The 27,127-nt window shown below is 35.4% G+C and overlaps 2 protein-coding genes across 2 annotated transcripts; both read right to left on the reverse strand.

Moving 5' to 3' along the window:
* Positions 1–67: 67 nt before the first annotated feature.
* LOC134726132 (zinc finger MYM-type protein 2-like) lies at positions 68–2,668 on the reverse strand. Its single transcript, XM_063590530.1, has 4 exons — positions 2,103–2,668; positions 1,632–1,789; positions 1,184–1,330; positions 68–901 (listed from the first exon to the last, which is right to left on the reverse strand). Exons 1-4 carry the CDS (start codon positions 2,666–2,668, stop codon positions 207–209), a joined length of 1,566 nt encoding a protein of 521 aa, XP_063446600.1. The 3' UTR covers positions 68–206.
* Positions 2,669–5,295: 2,627 nt separating this feature from the next.
* On the reverse strand, positions 5,296–13,532 carry LOC134724566 (uncharacterized). Its single transcript, XM_063587668.1, has 2 exons — positions 13,098–13,532; positions 5,296–6,990 (listed from the first exon to the last, which is right to left on the reverse strand). Exons 1-2 carry the CDS (start codon positions 13,220–13,222, stop codon positions 5,301–5,303), a joined length of 1,815 nt encoding a protein of 604 aa, XP_063443738.1. The 5' UTR covers positions 13,223–13,532; the 3' UTR covers positions 5,296–5,300.
* Positions 13,533–27,127: the final 13,595 nt, after the last annotated feature.

Below are 27,127 nucleotides of genomic sequence, written 5' to 3' on the forward strand. Positions count from 1 at the left end.
TCCAATATGAACTCTAGCCGGGCCAATATGAAGATTGAAAAAAGTGTGAAAATCTGACATTCAGGACTTCAATAGTAGTGATTTGAATATGTATCAATGAAAATTGAGGATTTTAATCAAAACAATAAAATAGTAACAATTTTATTAAATAATCAACAGTAAATAAACACAACAAGTAAAAAACATGTTTTTATCTAGTTTTCAGATTAAAGCTCTTGGCTGCAGTTTATAGTATTCTTTCTTTCCCCTGAGTATATGTTAATATTGAAAACACCACCTGTTATAGTTGCACCTGCAAACATGGCCATTGGGTTGTCATGTTTGTTAGCAGTTTGATTATTTGTATTTGATACATTTGCATTTAAATTATTATGAACTAATGTATTTGAGTTTGAAAGTTCACAAGGTTCCTCTGAATCTGATGTCGTCTGTAAATCTGAGTTCGGCAACATGACCTTAGATATTGTGTGAGAAGCTTGTTGCTGTTGTTCAATAGACGGTACTGAATAATGAGTTAAGGTACTAATGCCTTTCCAGCCTCCTAATTGAGCAACTTCATTGGCAGGTCTACCATTTTGAAGTAGTGTGGTAGCAAAAGTTTTACGTCCCGAATGATTAACCTTTCTTCCTTGAAGATCTCCTTTTTCTGCCATATTTTTTACCATTTTACCTAATTTATCTTTGCCTATGGTTTTGCGAGTGTACCATATTTCCTCATGTTTATTATCTAAAGGCCTCAAATAAAATCTATGTTCATCAGTTAATGTGTCTTGAGGTCTATGCCGTTTGTATTCCTTGTAAACATGAATAGGGCAATTACTTCCTCCTTCCCCGAAAATCTTTGGCGTAATATCCCGGAAATCCCTGCTTTTTGCTCCACTACGGGTTTTGGTGCTTCTTTCTGAAAAAAGTATGCTTATGTCAATATTTAAAGAAGAATTATCCTTCCTGTCTGTACAAAACTTTCACTTTTATATAACAAAAAACATGTATTGCATAGTAAATAAGATTTGTTTTGATAAATATAAAACAATGGTTAATATCCTTAAAAGCACAAATTACCAACTTTTGTCAGGACTGTTGTACATGTACATCCATTATCCACAGAAGTATATATTCTGTGATTTCTAAAAGATTAAAAATAGCAACTATTTAAATGATGGAAATCATAACATAATCTCACCATTAAATTCCAAATACTCCTTTCCATCAGATGTAGCTTTTAACTTGACATCTCCCCATGTCATGTTAACATGGTCTTGTCGACCTCGTAGACCAAAGTATGTTGCATTATTTAAAAACACAGCATTCAGTAATGCATCAGGGTTTTCTGGAAAAAGAAAAAAAAAGAACTTAACTAAAATACATGTATCTTAATGTAAATATCCAACTTAAAATAGTATTTAAAGGACAAATACTGTATCAAAATGCAAAAGACCTCTGGAGACACTCTCATTGTTCAAGACCTTATGTGTATTTTAAACATTTTCTATTAGAACAACCATTTAATAATCAGGGATGGATAGAGGGCGACAAGGAAATAAAATAATTTGTTTGCCACAAGGTTAGAAAAATGTTTAATTAAAAGTTACTGACTGACACGCTGGAATACAACATTTTTTTAAACTTACGTGTTCCAATAATTCCTTTCTCCCTCAAGATTTGGATTTCCTCAGTCGTCAAAGGTTCAGCTCTGTTTGGCTTACTGCCCTTGCCCAATGACTTTAATGCCTTTCGCTTCGCTTCTAATACCCGTCTTGTGTGGTTGAACTCAGGATCCTTTTTAATACTGAAACATTAAAGAAAAGATATGCATAATATCTGACATGTAATTTTTGTATGTACATGTTTTATACTTATAGCAAAGAGAAACCAAGGAATATTCATTGTACACAAGCTTAAGATCATCAAAACCACATTGACCCAGATGATATATATAGTTTTTACCAAAAAAAATGACACAAGGCTAAAATTAAAATATTGGCACTGAATATTCGAGTCATAATGCTTGACAGAATAATGCAAAGGCTATCATGCTATATCAAGACAAGGGAGTTACATGTCTCACAGATATCAAATAATCTACATGAAAATAATCGTACCTTATACTACTTTTTGAGTCCTTCAAATGTCTATCCAAGCTGTTGAACATAGAGGATAAAGAGTCAGGCTCATATTCGTCACCATTTTTCTTCAGGACTCCAAGAAAAAATCTTGATAACAGACTGTCCAAGTCTTTGGCAGGTATTTCCACTGAATCACGCATTTCTCCAACAGATATGAAAAAATCCAGCATCACTTTCAAGTCACTCTTTGTTTTAGTTTTTGTGTTCTTGTTAACACTTAAAGCTAGAAAAGAGTCAGTGTCTTCATCAGTGACAGAGCGAAACCTCTTGCTACTCGAGCTATTTTCTTTGTCTGATTCGTCAATCTCATGATTCTGTGCATTTTCAATGTCCTGCAGAATTTCATTTGGGAAGTTGAAATTCGCTGAATCAACTTCTTCCAGAATCAAATTTCCTTCCCCATTGACATCCGCAAGATTTCTCTTGATGTACTCTGCCTCCCTATTAGATAAATCGTCGTAGTGAAAATAGTCTTCAACTAACGCATCCATCGCATCATCTATATTTTGTATAGAGCTATTGCTCCATCGTTTTGTTGTCATTTTCTCCTGTCAGACGACACTAGCCGTAGTTCTCTAGAGTTATCGGGATTTCAACCGATTAGTCTAGAGCTAATCGAATATGCTAATATTGGGCTTGCTACACCCGGGCCAATACGGAAAAATCCGTATTGGCCTTATAGGACAAAATTATCGATTTGGCAGTTTTACTCGTATTTAGTCAAATAAGCTCCAGTTAATTAATAATATATATTACAGTATCTAATACACTTATTGTAGAATATATAACACACTTATTATAGTATATAGTATAGTTTGATTTGTATGTAACAGTTGCATTGTATTGCTGAGACTTTTGATGGAACTGTCAATGACAAAATGCTTTTCTTTATTTTAAGGTGATGATACTTTTTATCTACATTTCCTTATATAGTATTGTAAGCCACCCGAGAGCATCCTGTCCTATACTCGGTAGTTTACTTTAATAACACGTAAATACAATATGTGACTCCTGTAGCAACTCTACATTTGTATTAAACTTCCTAAATTACTTGTCAGGTATGGTCTTCAGGTTGTTTAATATGTATGTATTGAGCGATCCCTTGTATTCGAGTGTTACTGAGCTAATTTTTGTTCCTAACGGCTTTCCATAGTTTTTATGTTTGAACGAGCGTCTTCCAGCATCTTTTGTTTTCATCAGTGTAAATTCATGTTCTTTTTATATGTATCATAGTTCAATTAAACAAAGTTATCTTTCCAATGTTAACAGTTTTTATTTGCTCACTGTTAAAAGTATGTAACATTATAACATCGTAAAACAATATAAATAAACAGTTGCGTTCAAGTGTACTGAATCATAAATCCTTATAAATACATATTTGTGGTGTCCGACGTGGTGGGAGATAGCTTACTGTACAAAAGACGGCTAATTACATATCATTAAACTTCATTATGTTATCCTTATTCTCACCTAAAGGTTATTGTTACTTTATTTGTTTTCCAAGGTTTGAACTTGCCGCCAGCAAAACTTTGGGCTATCTGCCATTGCTGAGTGCTCGCGCGTTTATATACTAAATTGTAATTGTCACGTGACATACTAATCCAATGGAAACTTGTCCTTTCCGGGAAGCCGGAACTATAAAAATTTCAGATAATGAAAAACATGATATACATATCATCTTAAATTGTCCGAACATTGTCCTTATACATAAAATATCAAAACAAAGCTATAGCATCTGAAATATCGACAAAGAAGCTTGAAATAAACAATCGGACACCACTGCGCGCGCATTGATTTAGCAGACGATCTGCGTAATTACATAATACGTAAATAACATACAACATAGTTCATTTCAACCATCTAAATATTTACAATATATTTGTGTCCGGCAGGGTATACTTATTAAAAATCTTATGTGTGGTATTAAAAATACAATATAAGATCAAATGTTCAGGGGACGAATTGGTATTTAAAGATATCAAAACACATGTTTCGGTCCCCACAAAAATGGCAGACGACAAAGTCTCCGTAAATAAACAATTGCAGTTGAAGTAATTTTCTATGTATATCAGGCATATTAGACGTTTAAATATGAATATTTGGTTACAAGAAATGATCCTTAAATCTGGAATTACATGATATAAAGCATGTAGAAGGTAAGCCATGAGTAATTACATACATTCCCTGCCGTAACACTTGTACAACAAAATGTAAACAAATGAAAAATTCATTTCACTTCCAGTGTTTTACGCATTAAAAATGTGTTATCCTTGATAATTGTCAACATCATCTTGAACCTATATACAAACATGAACTAGAAATTCATATCATAGCTGATGAAATGCTTCCCCCCTTTATATTTGGTAAACAAAAAAATGAAACTTTGGCCTGTGAAATCCATACATAAAAATAGTAAATTAATGCCATATCTTTGATTAAAAAAATGTTTTACTTGTTCGTGCGAGCCAAGTTACTATGCGTAAGAACACAACCATCATGTTTAAAAGAATAATATTTCCTTTTTCTGAATTTATAATATCATAACAAGTACTTCCAATGCCTTACACTTCCCCCAACTTCAATATATATTAATTCTCCTGAATTAAAAAAAACAGTATAACTATGTTATTTAAAAGAATTGTTCATAAATTGTCTTTCTCTTCATTGGTCTTCACCAAGTCTAAGTTGTACACCCACGGCATCATTTTTGTTCAAGATAATGTCTGTTGATGTGTCTCTCTTTGATGATGACGCTTCAATCATATCAAGCAATTGTAAGGTGGTGGGATCGTCTGTTTTACTCTTAATGATATTGGCAATTGCTTGGTACAGATAGTATCTAGACTTAACTGTCATTGTATTGCCCTCTGTTGATTGTGGGGTTTTCGTGCCTGGAAGTGCCAAAAAGTGATACTTTAATAGAAGCTCCTCCTTTGAAAATTGAAGCTGTTTCCCGGTGTTTAACTCCAATGCAATGCTAGCATACTCCCAATTGAAATATCTTTGTTCAGGGGTCATGTTTTTCCAGTTTTTCGGGGGCCATTTCACTTCAGCTGGTATGGTAATCAAAGTTACGATTTCTTCTTTTTCCCATTCCCTCCTCCCAGCTGGGAAAAGTGGCATCCCACCTCTCCTTAAAAGTTTGTCTGCTCTTTCACTGGCAGTGTAAAACTGTTAACTTTGCAGGTTCTCTCCTTCCTGTAGTCTCATTAGTTCTGCTTCATTTGACCTGGTTTCTTCTGCTAATCTCTTGGTTTCTGCCTCCTCCTGTCTCCTTAGTTCTTCCTCTTTCATTCTAATTTCCTCATCCTGTTTGTGTTTTTCCCTTCTCTTTTGTTCTGCCTCCTTTAGTCTGACTTCCTCCTCCTGTTTCTGTTTTTCCTGCTTCTTACGTTCTTCCTCCTTCTGTCTGATCTCCTCCTGTTCCTGTTTTTCCTTTCTCTTTTGTTCTGCTTCCTTTAGTCTGACTTCCTCCTCCTGTTTCCGTGTTTCCTGCTCCTTATGTTCTTCCTCCTTCCGTTTAATCTCCTCCTGTTCCTGTTTTTCCTTTCTCTTTTGTTCTGCTTCCTTTAATCTGACTTCCTCCTCCTGTTTCCGTGTTTCCTGCTTCTTATGTTCTTCCTCCTTCCGTTTGATCTCCTCCTGTTCCTGTTTTTCCTTTCTCTTTTGTTCTGCTTCCTTTAGTCTGACTTCCTCCTCCTGTTTCTGTGTTTCCCGCTTCTTATGTTCTTCCTCTTTCCGTTTGATCTCCTCCTGTTCCTGTTTTTCCGTTCTCTTTTGTCCTTCCTCTGTTAATGGCATTTCCTCATCCTGTTTCTTGTAATCCTTTCCTTTCTTTATTTTCTTTGCCTTCTGTTCCTGGTGGTTAGTCTTTTTCTTTCTTTTCTCTACATATCTCTCTTCTTCTTTCTCGGTCGTCTTTCTACCCTTCTTCTGGCTTGTTGGTTCCTCTAAAATCTCGGGTTCTTCATTGTCGCTGTCGTCTTCTAAAATGATATCCGATGTTGATGGTGTTTTCAGTGGTGATAGTTGATTTGTGGCGGCTTTTGTCTGTTTTCCTGGGAATAATTCGCCTGATGTTTTTATATCCGTTATATACTCCTCCTTTATTGATAATTTCCTAGCCACTACAGGAGTCACTATAGACTTTAGTTTACCGTCTATCGATACAGAGAAGGTATGTGATCCTGCGTACTTTGTGTTAACTAGTGCTGTCATCCTTCTAATCAGAGCGTCAAGCATTTTTTGGTCTCTAAGAACGGAGTCATTCAAATGGATCATATAAAATCTTATGGACACTCCAAGGTCCAATTTAAAAATGGCTGTAGAGTCCCCAAGTCCCAAAGTTAGTTGCTGGAGGGCCAGCCCTTCATAAATAGTGGGGCGTGTTGGTGAGTAAGATCCATTGGGTTTCTCCGACTCAACCTCTTCTTCTTGTGTACCTTTTACCATCTCCTTCGGACACTTCCACCCTACAGTCCATTCCTCTTTCTTTCTGTTGGTGTTGTCCACCCTGTTTAAAAATTCAAGAACCTCAATCCTGGCTTTCATTGCTTCTTGTGAATTCTCATTTGATGGTAGGATTACCTTAGCATATGTCTCTGGATAGTTTGCCATCCAAAACCCATTGTTTTCGCTCAGGAAGCTATAAGGCATCAGTTCTATTTTACTGCGGTGGTGAGCCATGACATGCTCCTTAAGGTCAACCATCCTCCTGTAGGACTTCTCCTCAGGACACCAAACACAAATGACCGAAAGCCTTTTGTGTGGGGCAGCTGCCAGATGATTTTTCAGTTGTCTCCTTGTCCTAAACGTCATGGGACACAGCCAACACTTTGCCTCAATTTGGGATGATGGTCTCATTCTGAAATTGAATCATCAATTATAAATCCCTCCACCATACAACATATATTAATACAATACATAATATCATGTAGTGTCCTGTAGTGTGACTATATTTGTTTGTGTGTTTAAAATCCTCCCCCCATATGGCATATGCTGGTAGTAAATGGATCAAGCTAAGTTTCAGTCTAAAAATATGATATCCACCCCCTTGGTCTCCCTATTTCAAAAATCTCAAGCCTCCTCAAGACAGTAAGTTGTCGTTAATTGCTTTCCGCCGCGCAACTTGCGCATAAAAAAAACGCTTGGCAGTAGTTTAATCTGCCATTCCCCTGGCAGGAAGATTCATCCTTCCCTTACAGCCAATAATATGTCCTGAGAAACAATGGCCATTTGTCTCCCTTACATATTCTTCCAGAGTGGATCCAACTCTAGGAATTCCATCATGACTTTCTCCAGTCTGAGAAAAGTCAAACAGTTACTCTTAAACATAGTAACTCATCAAAACAATTAAAAACGTAACAACTTGTACAACTAATTTCGGCTATTCAAACAACGTTAAAGGGCATCTCAAACCTTCCTACTGGAGAACCAAGTGGGCGGATTCCGTCCTTGATAGGGCAGTAGTCTATCAATGTGGTAGACCTTCCCTGGCTGTTTCTTTGACCTTCTCACAAGGTAAGTGATGTCGTCAATTTTCCTTGTAACAACATATGGTCCTTTCCATTTTGATGTCAACTTATGACAAATTCCCTTTTTCTTCGATGCATCATAAAGCCATACAGCTTGACCTACTTGTAATTCGCGCTTTACTGCTTTCAAGTCATAGTGACGTTTTTGATACTCAGAATTCTGCTTAAGATGTTTCCTAGCAAGTACATGTGACTTTGACATTGCGTCCTGTAATTCATTTACATATTTATCTGTTTCAGGGGAAGTGGATTCGTTTGGTCCATCAGGGCGTGGAATAACAGCTTCCATAGGAAGAAATATGTTTCTGCCAAACATCATCATGTTAGGGGTCTGTCCTGTACTGGCGTGAACTGATGATCTGTATGCCATCATAACCTGTGGCAAAATCTCATCCCAGTTTCTCTGATCATTTTGACAATAAAATGTTAGCATGCTTAGGAGTGTTCTGTTAAATCTTTCTACGCTTCCGTTGGACTGGGGGTGTTGACTTGTACTTCTAGTTTTGTCAATTTTAAGTAGATCACACAGATCTTGAAACAGCTTTGCTTCGAAAGACCTTCCTTGATCAGAGTGGAGCTGTAATGGTGAACCAAACCTACAAATAAATTCATTCACGATGGTACGGGCAATGGTCAGGGATTCCTGGTCCGGAATAGCATATGCTTCAGTCCATTTAGAAAAGCAGTCGCAAAGGACCAGAACATAGCGGTTTTGTCGTTTTGTTAACGGAAGTGGACCAAGAATATCAATCGCCACACGTTCCATAGGCTCGCCAACCAAGTATTGACCCAATGGAGCCTTGTTCCGCTTCAGTGATTTCCTAGCAGCACACTGGTCACATTCCTTGCAGTACCTTGTGATGGAGCTTTTCATAGCTGGCCAGTAAAAGAGTTTCTGGATCCTACTTAGCATTTTATCTGGTCCTAAATGACCTGCAGATGGAACGTCATGAAAATACTTGAAGACTGTCTTTTGGTGTGATTTTGGTACCAGGAGCTGCAATTTGAAGTTGTCTACATCGTCTTTATCAGAACAATAAAATTTTCTATAAAGCATGCCATTGTTTATTGTTAGCCTATCCCATTGTCGCCATATTGTCTTCTGGAATGATGTTCCTTTTGATACTTGGTCCCAGTCAGGTTTATTTTTCTTTTCTTGAAGATATGTCACAATGAGTGACATGTCTAGGTCTTCCAATTGGCTTTGTCTGATACTATCTGGGTCCCATCCATCAATGCAGTAACCACTTGTAGCACTATACTGATTTCCTGTCTGACTTCTTGTACATACTCGTACTATTTCTATTCTTGGTGTTGGTTCTTCATTTTCGTGTAACTCCTGGTTAACAAAATCAGTTTCTTCCAGTTGGATTTCGTCTGTTTCATCGTCGCTTGCGTGGTTTCCAGATTCTTGTCTCTCGCATGATTTACAAGGTCTTCTGGACAGAGCATCGGCATTTGAGTGTTTCCTTCCAGCTCTGTGTGTTACTGTCAAATTGTAAGTTCCCAGTTCTTCGAGCCATCTGGCTGTTTGACCAGTGGGTTTCTTTAGATTTTTCATCCATGATACAGCTGCGTTATCTGTGCGCAGCAAAACTTCCTGGCCATATAGATAATGATGAAATGTCTTTAGTGCTATAATTACAGCAAGTAGCTCTTTTCGGGTTACACAGTATGCCTGTTCATGTATGTTCATAGATTTGCTCATGTATGCTATGACTCGTTCAAGACCATCTTGAATTTGTGACAACACTGCTCCGACAGCCTTATCACTTGCATCTGTGTCAAGTATGAATGGCAAATTTGGCAGTGGGTAGGCAAGTACAGGTGTACTTGTTAAAGCGCTTTTCAACTGTTGAAATGCCTTTTGACACTCATCATTCCAAGCAAAACGGCTATTCTTTTCACAAATTTTGTGCATTGGTCTTGCAATTGCTGCAAATCCCTTAACAAATCGCCTATAGTAAGAGCAAAGTCCTAAAAAGCTGCGCACCTGTTTTGCAGATTTAGGGACAGGCCAGTCATCTATTGCTTTTGTTTTCTCTAGATCAGTGGAAATTCCCTCCTCGGACACGATATGCCCAAGGAACCTAACTTGTTTTTGAAAGAAAATGCATTTGGCAGGTTTCAATTTCAGATGTGCGTTTTGTAGACGTATACAGATTCTTTCCAGCCTCCCAAGACCCTCTTCAAATGTCGAACTTATTGATATGATGTCGTCCATGTAGAGTAATAGTTCTTTCCACTGTAGCCCTCTGAGAACATTTTCCATCAGACGCTCAAAAGTAGATGGTGAATTTGCAAGTCCAAAGGGCATGACAGTGAACTGGTATAACCCTAAACTTGTCAGAAATGCGGTCTTTTCCTTGTCTTCAGGAGCCATGCCGATTTGCCAAAATCCTGAATTTAAGTCCATTGATCCGAAGAATTTTCCCCCAGCGAGCGAGTCGAGGCACTCGTCTACTCTCGGAATCGGGTAGGAATCTTTTTTCGTGACGTCATTCAAAATTCTGTAATCAACACAGCACCTAGGGCTGCCATTTTTCTTCATTACAAGGACTATATTTGATGCCCAAGGACTAGAAGATGGTTCGATGATTCCTTTGTCCAACATCCGATTGACTTCTGATTTTTCCATCTCTTGCTTTCCAAGTGGCATACGTCTAGATCTCTGCCTAAAGGGTACTGCATTTCCTGTATTTATTCTATGTGTTACAAGGTCTGTCCTCCCTATGTCATCATCTGTCCTTGAAAATACATTTTGGTACTGTGAAAGGGGTCTGGAGAGTTGTTGTCTTTGGTCCTCATTTATATAAGTTGAACTCCTTTTTAATAAGTCAGTAAGATGTTCTGGTATTTCTTCACTAGCTGTAAAGCAATCTTTCTGTAGTGTTCTAATCTGCTCTGGTTTCAAATCATGCTCAGTATATGATTCACATGTTCCTATTGTTTCCTTTTTATACAGTTTAACTTCGTCGTCACCATAGTTGACAACATTAACAAAGTGTACTTGGTCTTGTGTATTTATAATCCCAGGTATGGTTAATGTAGACTTGGCTGTTCCTGTCGTGCCCTCTATTAATCCGTATTCTGTTAAATGATTGACTCCCGGTATTTCTACAGGCATCATAGTACTCGTCATTGGAGGAATTGTCATGTTGTCCTTAATTTCTACTTTGCAAATCATATTTGCCTTCCCTCCAATCCAACATTGTATTTCCTGGTTGTGGATCGTGTGTAAGACCATGCGCTGATAATTTACTTTACTAACTTCCTTTAGTAAGAAATCCTGTCCAAGTATTCCATCCTGATTGATATTGCATATCATAAAATTTTGACTGAAAATTTCTTGACCAAGCATTAGTTCTAAAATGATCGATCCAATGGCAAAAACCTTATTGCCATTAACGTCAAATATTTCGGATTTGTTTGGTACTAAAGAACACCAAACATTTGAAGGCAATTTTTCGTAAACATCAATAGATAATATTGACGCAGTTGAGCCACTGTCAATTAAAAAGTTGACAGGAAACCCAAAAATTAATCCATTTGTATAAAACCCGTTATCCCAATTATCATCTGTTTCCCCTATATGTCCTGTCCGGACATGTTTTTCTCCCTTCATATCAGGCCTTTTATCTTCTGTCACTAGCTCACGACCTATTGAGCCAGCGTTCTGTCGTTTCCCTGGATGTGATTAAAAGAGGTATTTTGTCTTTGGTTGCCCTGGAAATTCCCTCTAGCTCTTTGGTTGTTTTTGTGTGGACAGTTCCTCATAAAATGGTCTGGGGAGTTACATCCGTAGCATCTGCCAGTATTTGCCCTCTTTGATTCCCGACTTCCATGTCCTTGTTCCAGCTTTGCTATCCTATCTTGTAATTCCTGCAAATTGCTATGGTAATCCTTTTCACTCATGTGTCCTTCGATGTCCTTTGATTCCACAGCTCTGATCATTGTTGACTTCTTTTTGTCTTGATCCCCCAAAATTGACTCATACCTCTCTATTACATCAACAGCGTCTGCTATTGTGTGGCATTCCTTGTCAATACAACGACATTTCATTTCCACAGTTATTACCTTGAATAACTGGTTTAGTGCAAGAGACTCCTGCGCTGCTAGGTCCAGGTCATAGTACGCCTTTTGCGCTAGTTGCCTGATATCATCCCCCACCTCAGCTATGCTTTCCCCTGCCATGCGCCTGCGCATCTCTAACTTTGAGAGCCAACGATTTTTGTGTTTTGAACTCCCAAACCTCTGATCTAACTTTTGTGTTAGCATTTGGTATGTGCGCCTGTCGCCAGCAGACAAGCTCATGTAGTATGTCCTTGCTTGGCCCCTTAAGCTAGCTGCCAAAAACAACAGTTTTGTACGGTTTCCCCATTGTCCCAATTCAGCGCAGTCCTCAAAATGCGACAAGTATTCCTCCCAACAATCCTTACCAGAGAAGGGCTCAGGTTTAAGTGTTACCTTTGGTGGGCCAATTGGTTGCATATTATGATTACCCCTACCATTCCTATCGTCAAAATCATGTCTCTGATATTCATCCCGTCCTTTATGTCTCTGATCTACTTCATCACCATGACCTTGTAAAATTGATTCCCTATCAAAGTCGTCATTGTCATCAGTGTGTATTTGATCCCCTTGTCCTAAGTCATCTAAATCTAAATCCCTTTCCCTACGGAAATTTATTTCAGGGTCTGGGGAGTTCCTACCAGTATCAGCCATATTCTAAATAAAGACTTTTTATTTTATTTGTTGTTTCATATTCTATAGTTATAATAAATTTTTGTACAGTAAATCCACCACGTCGGGCTTAAACCACGTTTTTAAGTTGACAGGTTATTCCAAGGTTCGTATCCTGGATGCTAATTAGAATTTTAGCATCCCACTTCTGACACCAAATTGTAAGCCACCCGAGAGCATCCTGTCCTATACTCGGTAGTTTACTTTAATAACACGTAAATACAATATGTGACTCCTGTAGCAACTCTACATTTGTATTAAACTTCCTAAATTACTTGTCAGGTATGGTCTTCAGGTTGTTTAATATGTATGTATTGAGCGATCCCTTGTATTCGAGTGTTACTGAGCTAATTTTTGTTCCTAACGGCTTTCCATAGTTTTTATGTTTGAACGAGCGTCTTCCAGCATCTATTGTTTTCATCAGTGTAAATTCATGTTCTTTTTATATGTATCATAGTTCAATTAAACAAAGTTATCTTTCCAATGTTAACAGTTTTTATTTGCTCACTGTTAAAAGTATGTAACATTATAACATCGTAAAACAATATAAATAAACAGTTGCGTTCAAGTGTACTGAATCATAAATCCTTATAAATACATATTTGTGGTGTCCGACGTGGTGGGAGATAGCTTACTGTACAAAAGACGGCTAATTACATATCATTAAACTTCATTATGTTATCCTTATTCTCACCTAAAGGTTATTGTTACTTTATTTGTTTTCCAAGGTTTGAACTTGCCGCCAGCAAAACTTTGGGCTATCTGCCATTGCTGAGTGCTCGCGCGTTTATATACTAAATTGTAATTGTCACGTGACATACTAATCCAATGGAAACTTGTCCTTTCCGGGAAGCCGGAACTATAAAAATTTCAGATAATGAAAAACATGATATACATATCATCTTAAATTGTCCGAACATTGTCCTTATACATAAAATATCAAAACAAAGCTATAGCATCTGAAATATCGACAAAGAAGCTTGAAATAAACAATCGGACACCACTGCGCGCGCATTGATTTAGCAGACGATCTGCGTAATTACATAATACGTAAATAACATACAACATAGTTCATTTCAACCATCTAAATATTTACAATATATTTGTGTCCGGCAGGGTATACTTATTAAAAATCTTATGTGTGGTATTAAAAATACAATATAAGATCAAATGTTCAGGGGACGAATTGGTATTTAAAGATATCAAAACACATGTTTCGGTCCCCACAAAAATGGCAGACGACAAAATCTCCGTAAATAAACAATTGCAGTTGAAGTAATTTTCTATGTATATCAGGCATATTAGACGTTTAAATATGAATATTTGGTTACAAGAAATGATCCTTAAATCTGGAATTACATGATATAAAGCATGTAGAAGGTAAGCCATGAGTAATTACATACATTCCCTGCCGTAACACTTGTACAACAAAATGTAAACAAATGAAAAATTCATTTCACTTCCAGTGTTTTACGCATTAAAAATGTGTTATCCTTGATAATTGTCAACATCATCTTGAACCTATATACAAACATGAACTAGAAATTCATATCATAGCTGATGAAATGCTTCCCCCCTTTATATTTGGTAAACAAAAAAATGAAACTTTGGCCTGTGAAATCCATACATAAAAATAGTAAATTAATGCCATATCTTTGATTAAAAAAATGTTTTACTTGTTCGTGCGAGCCAAGTTACTATGCGTAAGAACACAACCATCATGTTTAAAAGAATAATATTTCCTTTTTCTGAATTTATAATATCATAACAAGTACTTCCAATGCCTTACAGTATCATAGTGTTCTATCTACAATTTGTTTCTGGTGCAATACAAATACAAGGATTTTGACATAGAACTTTCTGTCATACAGTACGCCACTTGTTGTTTAACAAGTTGAATATTGATGATAACTCTGATTTAAAATCTTTGTATTTGTTTGGCTTTTTAACTATTTTGATCTGAGCGTCACTGATGAGTCTTATGTAGACGAAACGCGCGTCTGGCGTATAAAATTATAATCCTGGTACTTTTGATAACTATTTAAACATTCTACATGAATATTCAAGAGTAAATCAACAATAATCAGAAGTATTTCAGTGCTGGTCTTTGGTTCATACTTTGCTTTCATGTATTAACTTGATAAACAATATCGGACAATAGATAGTACAAATTCCGTAATTACGTTATATATGGAAACTGTAAAAGACAAATTTTCAAAATCAATGTATTTATATTTTATTATTGTATAACTAATCCTATCTGATACTGTTAGATAATAATTTTACTGTATAATCTTCCTAGTTGAACAGTTACTAATTCACTTATGAGTCTAATGTAGACGAAACGCGCGTCTGGCGTATAAAATTATGATCCTGGTACTTTTGATAACTATTTACAGGTATATCCGACTGAATGCTGCGAGTCGTTGTAAACAGCAGAGAAATGTGCAATAAAAGATTTATTTTATATAAAAAAAAAAGAGTTCAGTATTTATTTTAAGATTTTACTTTTTAAACGACTAACTTATTCGTATTCAGTTGTGTCAGTCATGACACATGATTTTTTATATTTAATTGTTTTGGCTATTAACTAGCTGCCAGTAAGTGCGAGTACTTTTACATCGTACTTTCTTGTTAATTTGACTTATTGATACTATTTGTTATGCTTTTTTGTTATTTTATGTTAAAATGGGTCTTGTCTTTATATCAGCTTTGACTATTTTGAGTCAATCTTTTCACTTTTTCGTATACTATGAACATCAAAATTATTTTATTTCTCCTTAAATACTGTTCTTGCATCTGTACAAGAGGTTTTATCTAGCCTAAATTGTATTGTTTTATTGTTGATATTCACCACATATGTATCAAGTGTTAGATTTGTTTTATTCATATCAAAGACATTCTTGGTATTCCTAAACGGACAATTTATACACACAGACGAAGAAGTATACGACAAACTTATTTTCAGGTACTCGTAAAGGATATGGCGCAGTTTTTTTTCAAAAGTGATGATTTCTATTTTTTTTTTACATTTCACATTGGTATCTTACTTTAACTTTGTTTGAACCTGTTTATTTACTTTTGACCTTATATTATTTATCCCTTATAGTTTTTATTGGTGGAAGAAGACTTCAAGTCTTCTGAAGGCCAATGGTGCCGACTAAAATCATTAAGCCTCCGTATGCCGCATTTGTTTCTGGGTATTACAATTTCATAACAACTTCTGATTCCTGACACGGAGTTTTACACATGATTAAGCGTCTGAATCATTTAATTTCTTAAATAGGATTGAAAAACAACCACTATCGTGAATATGTACCCTTTTTATTTATGTAAATTATTAGATTTCATCTCATCTACATGAACGTTATTTGTTTACTTGTAACCGGATGTTTTACTGTAGATATTTGTAGTACGCATGCGCGAATTTGATATCGGGACAACTCGCCCGATTTACATGTTTGCCCTTGGTCTGACAATCGTGTTCAGCTAATCAAATTCTGTGTTTCTCATGATCAATTGATAAGCCAATCAAAAACGTTTTCTCTGAAGATTATTCTAACATACTAGATTTGAACTTGTTGTTTTTATCTAGTTGTTTAAAAATCGTGAAGATGACATGTGAATTTTCATTAGCGAGCAGGTTCTTACACAGCTTAAGGTTTAAAGATTGACAAAATTCAATGATGCAGTACTACCAGTCACTAATTTATTGAACATATTGTATTTTTGTATTCAATTATATCATTTAAAGGACAATGCACTATTCTTTTTTTAACAAAGACCCCCCATTTATTAGTGGTGGACTGTCCCTAAAACAAAGGGGTTATTTTACTAATGAAAAAAAAAGAAAGAACATTTTTAAGATTTTTAACTCAAAAGTGGGAAAATTCATAATATTTGGAACAACTTTTCTAAATGAGGGGTCATATAATTAAAGAAGTTTAGAAACATCACAACATTCTTTTGACATGTTTGGACCATTAAATACTTGATAGATGCATAGGTCTTGGAGAAAAGTTTCATCAAATAATACCCCTCATTTGGAGTTTTGTTCTCAACCTGTTAAAGGTCCATCTCTGTGCATAATTCAAAATTGTAAATTTCAACAAGCATGTTATATTCTCACACAAGAAAATAAATCATGGTCTGCTAGCTACATGTTCATCTTTTCTACCGATTTAATAACTAGAATCATGCAAACAGACTTAGGAAAAAGGCATGTAAATTCATCATACAAATATGACACTTTTTCTAGACAATCCAGATGGTGCAAAATACTTCGCTCAAAATTGTAACCTTTTAAAATTGTTGCAGCGCACTTAAAACCCCCATGGGAAATATTTTTATGCCCCATTTATGGGCTATATGTTTTCAGGTCTGTCCATCCATCCTGCTTTAGGTTAAAGTTTATGGTCGAGCTAGTTTTTGATGAAGTCATAATCCAATCAATTTGAAACTTAGTATACATGTGTTCCTTATGAGATGATCTTTCTAATTTTACTGCCAAACTAAAGATTTTGCCTTTTTCACAGTTCCCTGAACATAGGAGAATGATTTTACGGATGGGAAATCCATGTACTTATGACACATTCTTGTTCGAAGAAAACAAAATGCCATACCCCATAATGGAACAAAGCAGGCTGGGTTATTGGGCTGCTTTTATCTCGTCCTTGTTGATAAATATTCCGTATCAACTTCTCAAATAATACACGATGGTCTTGATGTATAGATTCTGCGTACTGATGTGGTTTATCATCTTAACAACGTGTTTTATAGTTCTTTCATTTGTCTTTCTATAATTAATATTACTTTTACTGTTGAATGGCTTGATGTGATATCCGTTTGACGTGGCTCGGTATATACACATCTCGTCAATGTGTTTGTATTTGGTTTATTTTTTGGTAACTTGTTATGTATATGCGACTTTTTGTATTTCTTTTGTTTTTATAACGTGGCACTGCACTTTAAAAGATCCCGTGAGTATGATATTGTTCTATTATATGTCATTATGATATATTTCTATTTTGAATTACAATATACGTTGAACCACAAACGTCAAAATCATTCAATCGCGTAGTGGAATTAACTATTTGTGGATTCTAATGAATTCTATATATACTTTTGGACTAGTTTAAATCTCGGTCTATTTCTGAAATTTATTCTAACATACTTTTGATTTTTTAACCCTGTATGATAACATGGCTATGTAAATTTTAAAATTTGTTTGTATGCACATTGAACGACAAATTCATGTGATGTATACAATTATCTGACGTCAGACACTCAAATCAACCAATGTGTTCGTAGATAGTAGATGTTTTTGTGTTCTGATAAATTGTCCCTTTTAAAATTGTTATACGATGATGGCTGATGTACCCATATTTTGACCATTTTATTAAGACTGTCATTAAAGTGAGAGGGTTAGCGCTATAGAACCAGGTTTAATCCACAATTTTCTACATTTGAAATTGCCACAAATTGTACAAAGTGAGGAATATGACAGTTCTTGTCCTTTCGTTTTTATGCGTTTTGTTATTTGATTTTGCCATGTAATTATGGACTTTCCGAATTGAGTTTCCTCCAAGTTCAGTATTTTTATGATTTAACTTTTATTGTAATTCAAGTTACTTTTTATTCATCTTCTTCCACCTCAGAGCTATAGCTTAAGAATACTATGTATTTGCATTCGTTCATTGAGTGTCAATTTGCGTTTTTGTTTGAGGTAAGCCTTCCAATTGATATTTTATAGTGTGTTTTTCTATGTTGTGATGCTATTCCATTTTTCAGAAAAAAATGTAATTCCGCTGCAAATGTTTGCACCAGTCCTAAGTCAGGAATCTGATGTACATTAATTACGTCTGTTTATGTAGTTCATACGTGTTTCTTGATTTCTTTTTTTTTATATAGATTAGATCGTTGCTCTTCCTTTTCGAATGATTTAACACTAGTAATTTTTTAATGCTCATTTACTCTGGCTTCTAAGATCGAAATGTATATATGTTGCAGTAAAACATCACCGTTAATGTCATTGATATCCTATTCAAACATTTAAACCCGCTACAATTATTTGCACTGTCCTGAGTCAGGAACCCAATATTCAGTTGTTGTCGTTTTGTCGATGTCGTTCATAAGTATTTCTCGTTTCTCATTATCATATTGAATAGACCGTTGTTTCTTTCGTTCGAATGGTTTAACAGTAGTTTGGGGCCCTTAATAGCTTGTTGTTCGATGTGAGCGTTGTGTTGATGAAGACCGGAATGTTACCTATAATGGTTGACATTAACAAATGGTGACTTGGCACTCATACCATATCTTCTTATATGTATTTAACTTATCCGCTTATTTAGATTGACACTACTATGCAAGTTACATTCGTTTACCTTTTTAATGACAGAAACTGTATCAAGAAGAAAATATTAAAATAACAAAAATACCGAAAAATCAAAACGGATAGTCCGCAATCTAACGGTAAAATCAAGTGCTCAAATACATCAAACGAATGGATACCAACTGTCATATTCCTTTTTTTCTTATTTCCTAGATATAAATGGTGAACTAAAACTGCTTTTATAGTTATTAAATGCTCTCACTGGATTACAGTTGTAGATGACGTTCTTTCACTAAACAATTCAAAATTTGGTGACTATGTGGAACGCATCTATCCCATCATATTCGAGATAAAGGATACTACTGATACAGGTAAGTCGGCTTCATATCTTGACTTACATCTAGAAATTGACAATGAGGGTCGGTTGAAAACAAAACTTTACGACAAAGGAGATGATTTCAGCTTTCCAATTGTGAACTTTCCATTTCTAAGTAGCAACATTCAAGCAGCACCTGCACACGGGGTATATATCTCCCGTGCTTGCAATTCCTATCATGCTTTTCTTGATAGATGGTTACTGCTCACAAGGAAGCTTTTAAGCCAAGAGTTTCAAATGGTGAAGTTGAAATCATCCCTTCGTAAATTTTACGGACGCCATCACGAGTTGATTGACCGTTATGGAATATCCGTTTCACAAATGATATCGGATATGTTCCTTACTTCGTAACTACAATCCCCTTCCCTTTCATGAATGTGACCTACCGAATTATACTATTTACCGGATTTATAATCACATAAGCAACACGACGGGTGCCACATGTGGAGCAGGATCTGCTTACCCTTCCGGAGCACCTGAGATCACATGAGTTTTTGATGGGGTTCGTGTTGTTTATTCTTTAGTTTTCTATGTTGTGTCATGTGTACTATTGTTTTTCTGTTTGTCTTGTTCATTTTTAGCCATGGCGTTGTCAGTTTGTTTTAGATTTATGAGTTTGACTGTTCCTTTGGTATCTTTCGTCCCTCTTGTATACAATATCATTTTAATGACAACGATGTGTGAATAACAAAGAAACATATGTAGGCATATAGACAAAGTACCCTAGCAAAATGAATGACAAAAATACACAATTCGTCCATAACACAATCATACAATGACAGGTTGTATAACTACAAAGCCAGGTCAATAATGTCTAACTAAAGAACCTAACGCATGTTCTAGCTGACAATGATCTGCGTTGATAGAAATATGACAAAAAATAATCTGTTAACAATTTTAGGACATATTTTGTACTGTATGATTTAACTTGAATTTGAAAGTGCAGTGATATTATCTGTATCGTACGGTAGGATAAAACAATATGTCAGTAATTTGTTGCATTTTCGATGAGACGCACAATGGATCTTTAAAGTAATTTGAATTTATACATCAATATGTAAGTTTTTAAGTTACAACCTTCTCAGTATTGTAGAACACTTGATACGCAATCGCTTGAAAAATATGTTATACATAGAAGTGGAAATACCGTACTTGGTGTGTCTCTTTGTTGACAAAAAAGCAATGAAGTTTTGATAACCAATCAAAGCGCTGTAAGCACTGTAGGAAGTTAACCAAAAACCAAGGCAAACATAATTTTGAGAACTGTGGCAATGTTTTTTTTTAAAGATTTAAAAGAACAAACATTAAACTTTCATATATAATTGTACATTTATGTTCATTTAATGAATTAATCATTAAGGCAAATAATTCATATTTTATCAAGGTTTTCGATAGCAACGTATATATCAAGTATATTTGTTTTCATGGTCATGAGTCTTGAGTCAGCAGTGGAACAAATTCGCAATGATTGCAGTTCTTCAAGTTGATCGTAATTGTTCGTATTAGTTGACTGTTAGTAGTCCAAGTTGACTTTAGTATAAGCTTGTAAAAGTATGAATAGACTGACCTGTCCATAGTAAATGCTAATGACTCCCACCTTCACCCCAAGACCATGATGTCTAAGTTTGGAATAAAATGACAGGTGTTATAAGTCTAGCAAAGTGATATGCATATGTGACGCCTATGAGATAGACCTTGTATGTCATTCAATCTTTTTGAAATGACAAACAGGAATGAATATATATATGGTTTAGGAATGGTATCTTAATCTTTTACAAGTTTTCAAAACTCAAAACACACACAAGAGGGTGTGGGTGACCCTAGGGACTACCCCTATTTTTCATTTGATTTTTTATATTGTCCCATACATGAATATATATATATATATATATATATATATATATATATATATATATGGTTGAGGGGTGGGGATCTCATCTGTTTCCCAGTTATCAAACAGGATTAGGTAGGTTGACCCTTAGGACTCTCCCTATATTTCATTTGAATAGTTCTTTTGTCCCATACATAAAAATATATGGTTTAACTTAAATGTGGGGATCTCGACTGTTTCCAAGTTCTCAAACAACAGGAGGGGTGGGGTGACCACAGGGACTCCCCCTATATTATATTTGATTTGTAATTAAGTCCAATACATGAGTATTAATGGTTAAGGGGTAGATGATCTCGACTGTTTCCAAGTTCTCAAACATGAGGGTGCAGTGACACTAGGGACTTCCCCTATAACTCATTTACTTTGTTTTATTGTCCAATACATTAATTAAATTAACAGTACCAATTTTCTTGCACCAGATGCGCATTTAGACAATATATGTCTCTTCAGTGATGTTCGTGGCCAAAACATTTGAAAATCCAAAGCTTATATAAAAGATGAAGAGCTATAATCCGAAAGGTCCAAAAAGTATAGCCAAATCCGTGAAAGAAATCAGAGCTTTGCATGAGGGAGATACATTCCTTAAATTATAATAATTTATAATATTTTGTAACAGCAAATATAACATGTTTTAATAACACCAACAAATCCGTATTTTCATACCAGTACCGGAGTACTGGCTACTGGGCTGGTGATACCCTCGGGGACTAATAGTCCACCAGCAGAGGCATCGACCCACTGGTAGTAATTAAATTAACGGTACCAATTTTCTTGCACCAGGTGCGCATTTGACAATACATGTCTCTTCAGTGATGCTCGTGGCCAAAATATTTGAAAATCCAAAGCTTATAAAAAAGACGAAGAGTTATAATCCGAAAGGTCCAAAAAGTGTAGCCAAATCCGTGAAAGGAATCAGAGCTTTGCATGAGGGAGATACATTCCTTAATTTACAATATGATATTTATTTAATATATATGATGTATGGGTGGGGATAGCAACGGTATTCAAATTCTCAAACAAGAAGGGGTAGAGTGACCCTAGGAACACCACCTATATTTCACATGGTTTGTTAAATTAGTGTCCCATACATGAATATATATGGTTTAGGGGTGGGGATCTTGACCGTTTCTAAGTTCTCAAACAAGAGGGGTTGGATGACCCACATGGACTACCCCTATATTTCATTTGATTTTTTATATTGTCCCATACATAAATATATATGGTTGAGTGGACAGGATCTCGATTGTTTCCAAGTTCTAAAGCAGGAGGTGGTGGGTGACCCTAGGGACTTCACCTATATTTCATTTGATTAGTTATATAGTCCCATATATGAATGTATATGGTTGAGATGTGGGGATCCCATCAATTTCAAAGTTATCAAACAGGAGGGGGTAGAGTACTTCAAAGAACTCCACATACATATCATATGATTTGCTAACATTCAGGTATCATATACTAGTAATCTAGTTGCTTTATATGTGTAAAATAAGAATCTTCCAGCTTTTTTAATGGCCCATCAAAATTGAGAAAAAAAAAATACCCATAGAAATTGCAGTAATAGGTTTACACTTTAAAAGCATCTAACTTGCTTTACCAAAATTTATTACTGAGAAAGAACATATATACCGTCACCGGACCATATATATTGTTAGATATACTGTTCCCAGCTGTCACAAAGACTCACATTGTCGCTGATTGGATTTTGACATTAAAATTTGTCAAAAAGTAATTTTGAGTTTCAGTACAACATATTTTCTGTTGTTTTTTTCCCATTCTTTTGCATTTATCTTTTGGTTTTCAATTCTAGTGTTTATATTTTTTTACCATGCAAAGATGTAGTTTTGGATTCTCATAAATTCTATGTATAACTTTTGGACTAGTTTGATTTCTGTAATTTATTCTTACATACTTTTGATTTTTTAACCCTGTCTGCGCTCATTGCCTATGTAAAATTTAAAATTGTTTATAATCCAGGTACTTTGGATAACTATTGTATGCACATTGAACGACAAATTTATGTGACGTATATAATTTTTCTGACGTCGGACACTCAAGTAGATCCATGTGTTCGTGGATAGGTTTTTGTGTCCTGTTAAATTGTTCCTTTTAAAAGTTTTGGATTCTCATAAATTCTATGTATAACTTTTGGACTAGTTTGATTTCTGTAATTTATTCTTACATACTTTTGATTTTTTAACCCTGTCTGCGCTCATTGCCTATGTAAAATTTAAAATTGTTTATAATCCAGGTACTTTGGATAACTATTGTATGCACATTGAACGACAAATTTATGTGACGTATATAATTTTTCTGACGTCAGACACTCAAATCAATCCATGTGTTCGTAGATAGTAGAAGTTGTTGTGTCCTGTTAAATTGTTATACGATGATGACTGATGTTCCCATATTTTGACTATTTTATTGATTGTGACTGTTTATTTAACGCATCATGTAAATGTAACGGAATTTGATGAGACTGTTATTAAAGTGAGAGGGTTAGCGCTATAGAACCAGGTTTAATCCACCATTTTCTACATTTGAAAATGCCTGTACCAAGTCAGGAATATGACAGTTCTTGTCCATTCGTTTTTGATACGTTTTGTTTTTTGATTTTGCCATGTGATTATGGACTTTCCAAATTGATTTTCCTCTGAGTTCAGTATTTTTGTGATTTTACTTTTGTCATCTGTCTGATTTTTGTCAAAGTTCAACGAACGTAAAAACCCGGAATTACCCATATCCGCTTACGAAATCGGATCCGATATTGTAATTTTCTTCTCATGTCAGCCATTTTGTTTTCAATGTTGTTTTTGTCAGATACGATTTTACTCGAATTTTTACATTCTTTGTCGGCGATTTTCTGCATAAAGCTAGCGGTTGAACAAGATGAACATAGCTGTCATGAATAATAATGCTAAAACAAGTTTTGATATCGTTTATTAGGAGCCTTGGGTAAAAAGGTTTGCAAAGTTATTATTTTTATTTCCTCTCGAGTCGGGCACGTCGAGCGTAGCTACGGTAACCAAAATGGAAAGTCTGAATGCAAAAGTGGAAGGTCGCACACCTCGGACAACCGCTAATTTGAACCCCTGCCTCCAAATTGATAATGTACAAAAATTTCGTCTTAAAATTTAACATTGCCGCCAACAGCTTGAACAGTCGAACTTATTTTAAGACTACTGACGTAGTTGACTACGTATTGATGACAAACAATTTTCCTACGACTTTTGCCATTTGGGAAATCTAAACTACTTGTATTTAGAGATTTTCGGCGATTAAACATTTCATACATTTGTTCTTCGACAGCTTAGCCAAAACCGCAGGGGATAATAAACTATATAAAGATTCCTAATGTGCCCTACTTCCTATGTGCAACTTCAACACTTTTGGATAAATCGACGATCATTTAAGGTTTTTCTGATAATTTTTTTGTAATAAAGAATTAAAAGTATGATTAAACTCTCTAATGAGTTATAAATAACATAACATCCAGCTAGATAATAACAATGAAATTGAGAAAGGAAATGGTGAATATGTCAAAGCGACAACCACCCGACCATAGAGTAAACAACAGCCGAAGGCAACCAATGGGTCTTCAATGTAGCGAGAATTCCCGCACCCGTAGGTGTCCTTCAGCTGGCCCCTAAAATATACATAATAGTACAGTGATAATGGACGTCATACTTAACTCCGAATTATACACATGAAACCAAAATTTAAAATCATACAAGACTAACAAAGGCCAGAGGCTCCTGACTTGGGACAGGCGCAAAATTGCGGCGGGGTTAAACATGTTTATGAGATCTCAACCCTCCCCCTATACCTCTAGCCAATGTAGAAAAGTAAAAGAATAACAATACGCACATTAAAATTCAGTTCAAGAGAAGTCCGAGTCCGATGTCAAAAGATGTAACAAAAGAAAATAAATAAAATGACAATAATACATATAAATAACAACAGACTACTAGCAGTTAACTGACATGCCAGCTCCAGACCTCAATTAAACTGATTCAAAGATTATGTCTTCATCATATGAATATCAGGTACAATCCCTCTCGTTAGGGGTTTAGTATCATAGTATCATAAAATATATGAGAAGGAAAGGACGATAACTCTGTCTGTATGGGATATTGTGGGAGATTGAGGAGGAAAGGGCGATAACTCTGTCTGTATGGGAGATTGGAGTTAATCCGTCACCGGAAAAAACTCGTCAATAATACGCGCCTTTAACACCGTCATTTGGGCGTTTAGGGGCGTCGTCACTTCCCTTCCAATATTGAGCGAGTGGTTGGAAAATTATAATTCTATATTGTACGAATTGTTCGGCAAATTGAATTCTCAAAATTGACAATCAACACTGCTGTCATTAGGGAATTGTCAGTAAGTACCTACAGAGCAACTATTATTTCTAGTTTATCCTGCACAGAGACGATCACTAAGACGCTTGATGAACGTAAATAATGCAGAGATACAGGCGACCCCCTCTATCTGGTTAATGACGTCATAAAGGCATGCATAATTGACGAGTTTTTGCCGGATGAACTCGAAAGTGGTATATTAATAATGATTTGTTTTGTTAAGAGAATAATGTTTAAAAACTTATGCAATCACTCAAATGAGTTCATATAATTGCATAGAATACGCCACAGATGAACCAGAATCTACGTACCCTTCCATTGCACATGCGATGCTGCCAAGTTTTTGATTAGATTCGTTTTTCTTTATCTATAGTTATGTTGTGTGTTGTGCTGTTTGTCGTTAACTTTTTTAGCCATGGCATTGTTAGTTTATTTTCGATTTATGCGTTTGAATAATTAATTATCTGGTATTTTTTGCGCTCTTTTTTAACCGTTAAATATCTCTTATAATATGAGGAAAACAAGTGCTCTCAAAGAAATAATTTTTACTGCATTTTCCATCACACCAATCAAAATAGAGTTAATGCTAATCCAATTTTTTTATTGAGATACAATTGAAATAAAAAAAAATGATAAACAATATTAATTTATAGATATGGATGGACAAAATCTGATGAATGCTTCTTTTTGTAACTTCATTGATCTTCATAGGGTTGTAAAAGCGTTGACCGTGTGCACATTTTTAGAATGAAGCGCTTCCGCCATTCATACAAAATGTACTTCAGTCAACGCCTTTACACCCCAATGAAGTTACAAAAAGAAGCATCCAATTCTTAATTTAAAATCAAACTAAATATTATTGTTAAAAATATATGGACTTTCGTGGATCTACAACCAGTCGATACCTGTATCTTTGCATTGCACAATGTCATGTGTTTCTTTATATAGACATAGGAAGATATGTTTGTATCGTCTTTCCACTCAATCAATTGGACGAGTATTGATTGATAATTTAGTCTTAGATGCATAATTTTTGTTTAGTAGTTGTACATGTAATTGGCTTTAAACTAGCTGTCAGTAGTACTACTATCAGTGTCATTTTATGTTGAGCTGTACAAGTACCCGGTTACGTCCACTCTGTGTTTTTGTTATATGTATCTCTATTTGTATCCATAGGATGAGTTTACCCTTTTACCAGATTTAAATATTTCGTTCTTATGTTCTACGTTCTACCACTATCATAGATAAGACCCACTATAACATGTGTTATCCCGCCACATTCTGTATTCATGTACATGTACATGTCTGTCCATAGTCAGGCGCCTGTTATTCCCTGTTTGTAGTTTGTTGGTGTGTTGAATAATTATTTGTTTTTCGTTTCTTTTTAACATCATTTAGGACGTTGGTTTTCCCGTTTGGATTGTTTCACATTTTTGATTTGGGGCCTTTTGAAAGCTGACTATTCGGTACAAGCTTTGCTCATTGTTGGAAGCCGTACGGTGACCTATAGCTGTTTATTTATGTCATTTGGTCTCTTGTAGAGAATTGTCTCATTGGCAATCATACATGTACCACATCATCAATTTTATATGTTAGAAATTTAACTTTTTTTGATAATTAAGATTCCTCAAGAGTATAGTCGAAACGTTTGAATTTTTGACCATCTTACCAGTTTAGGTGTCAGACTACCAATTACTCCCTCAAATTTAAAAGTAGGTCTACTCGGGACAAAAAATAGTGCATTTAATGTCATTGTTTACTTAAGCTA

Source organism: Mytilus trossulus, chromosome 7 (assembly GCF_036588685.1).
Source record: "Mytilus trossulus isolate FHL-02 chromosome 7, PNRI_Mtr1.1.1.hap1, whole genome shotgun sequence".
NCBI lineage: Eukaryota > Metazoa > Mollusca > Bivalvia > Mytilida > Mytilidae > Mytilus > Mytilus trossulus.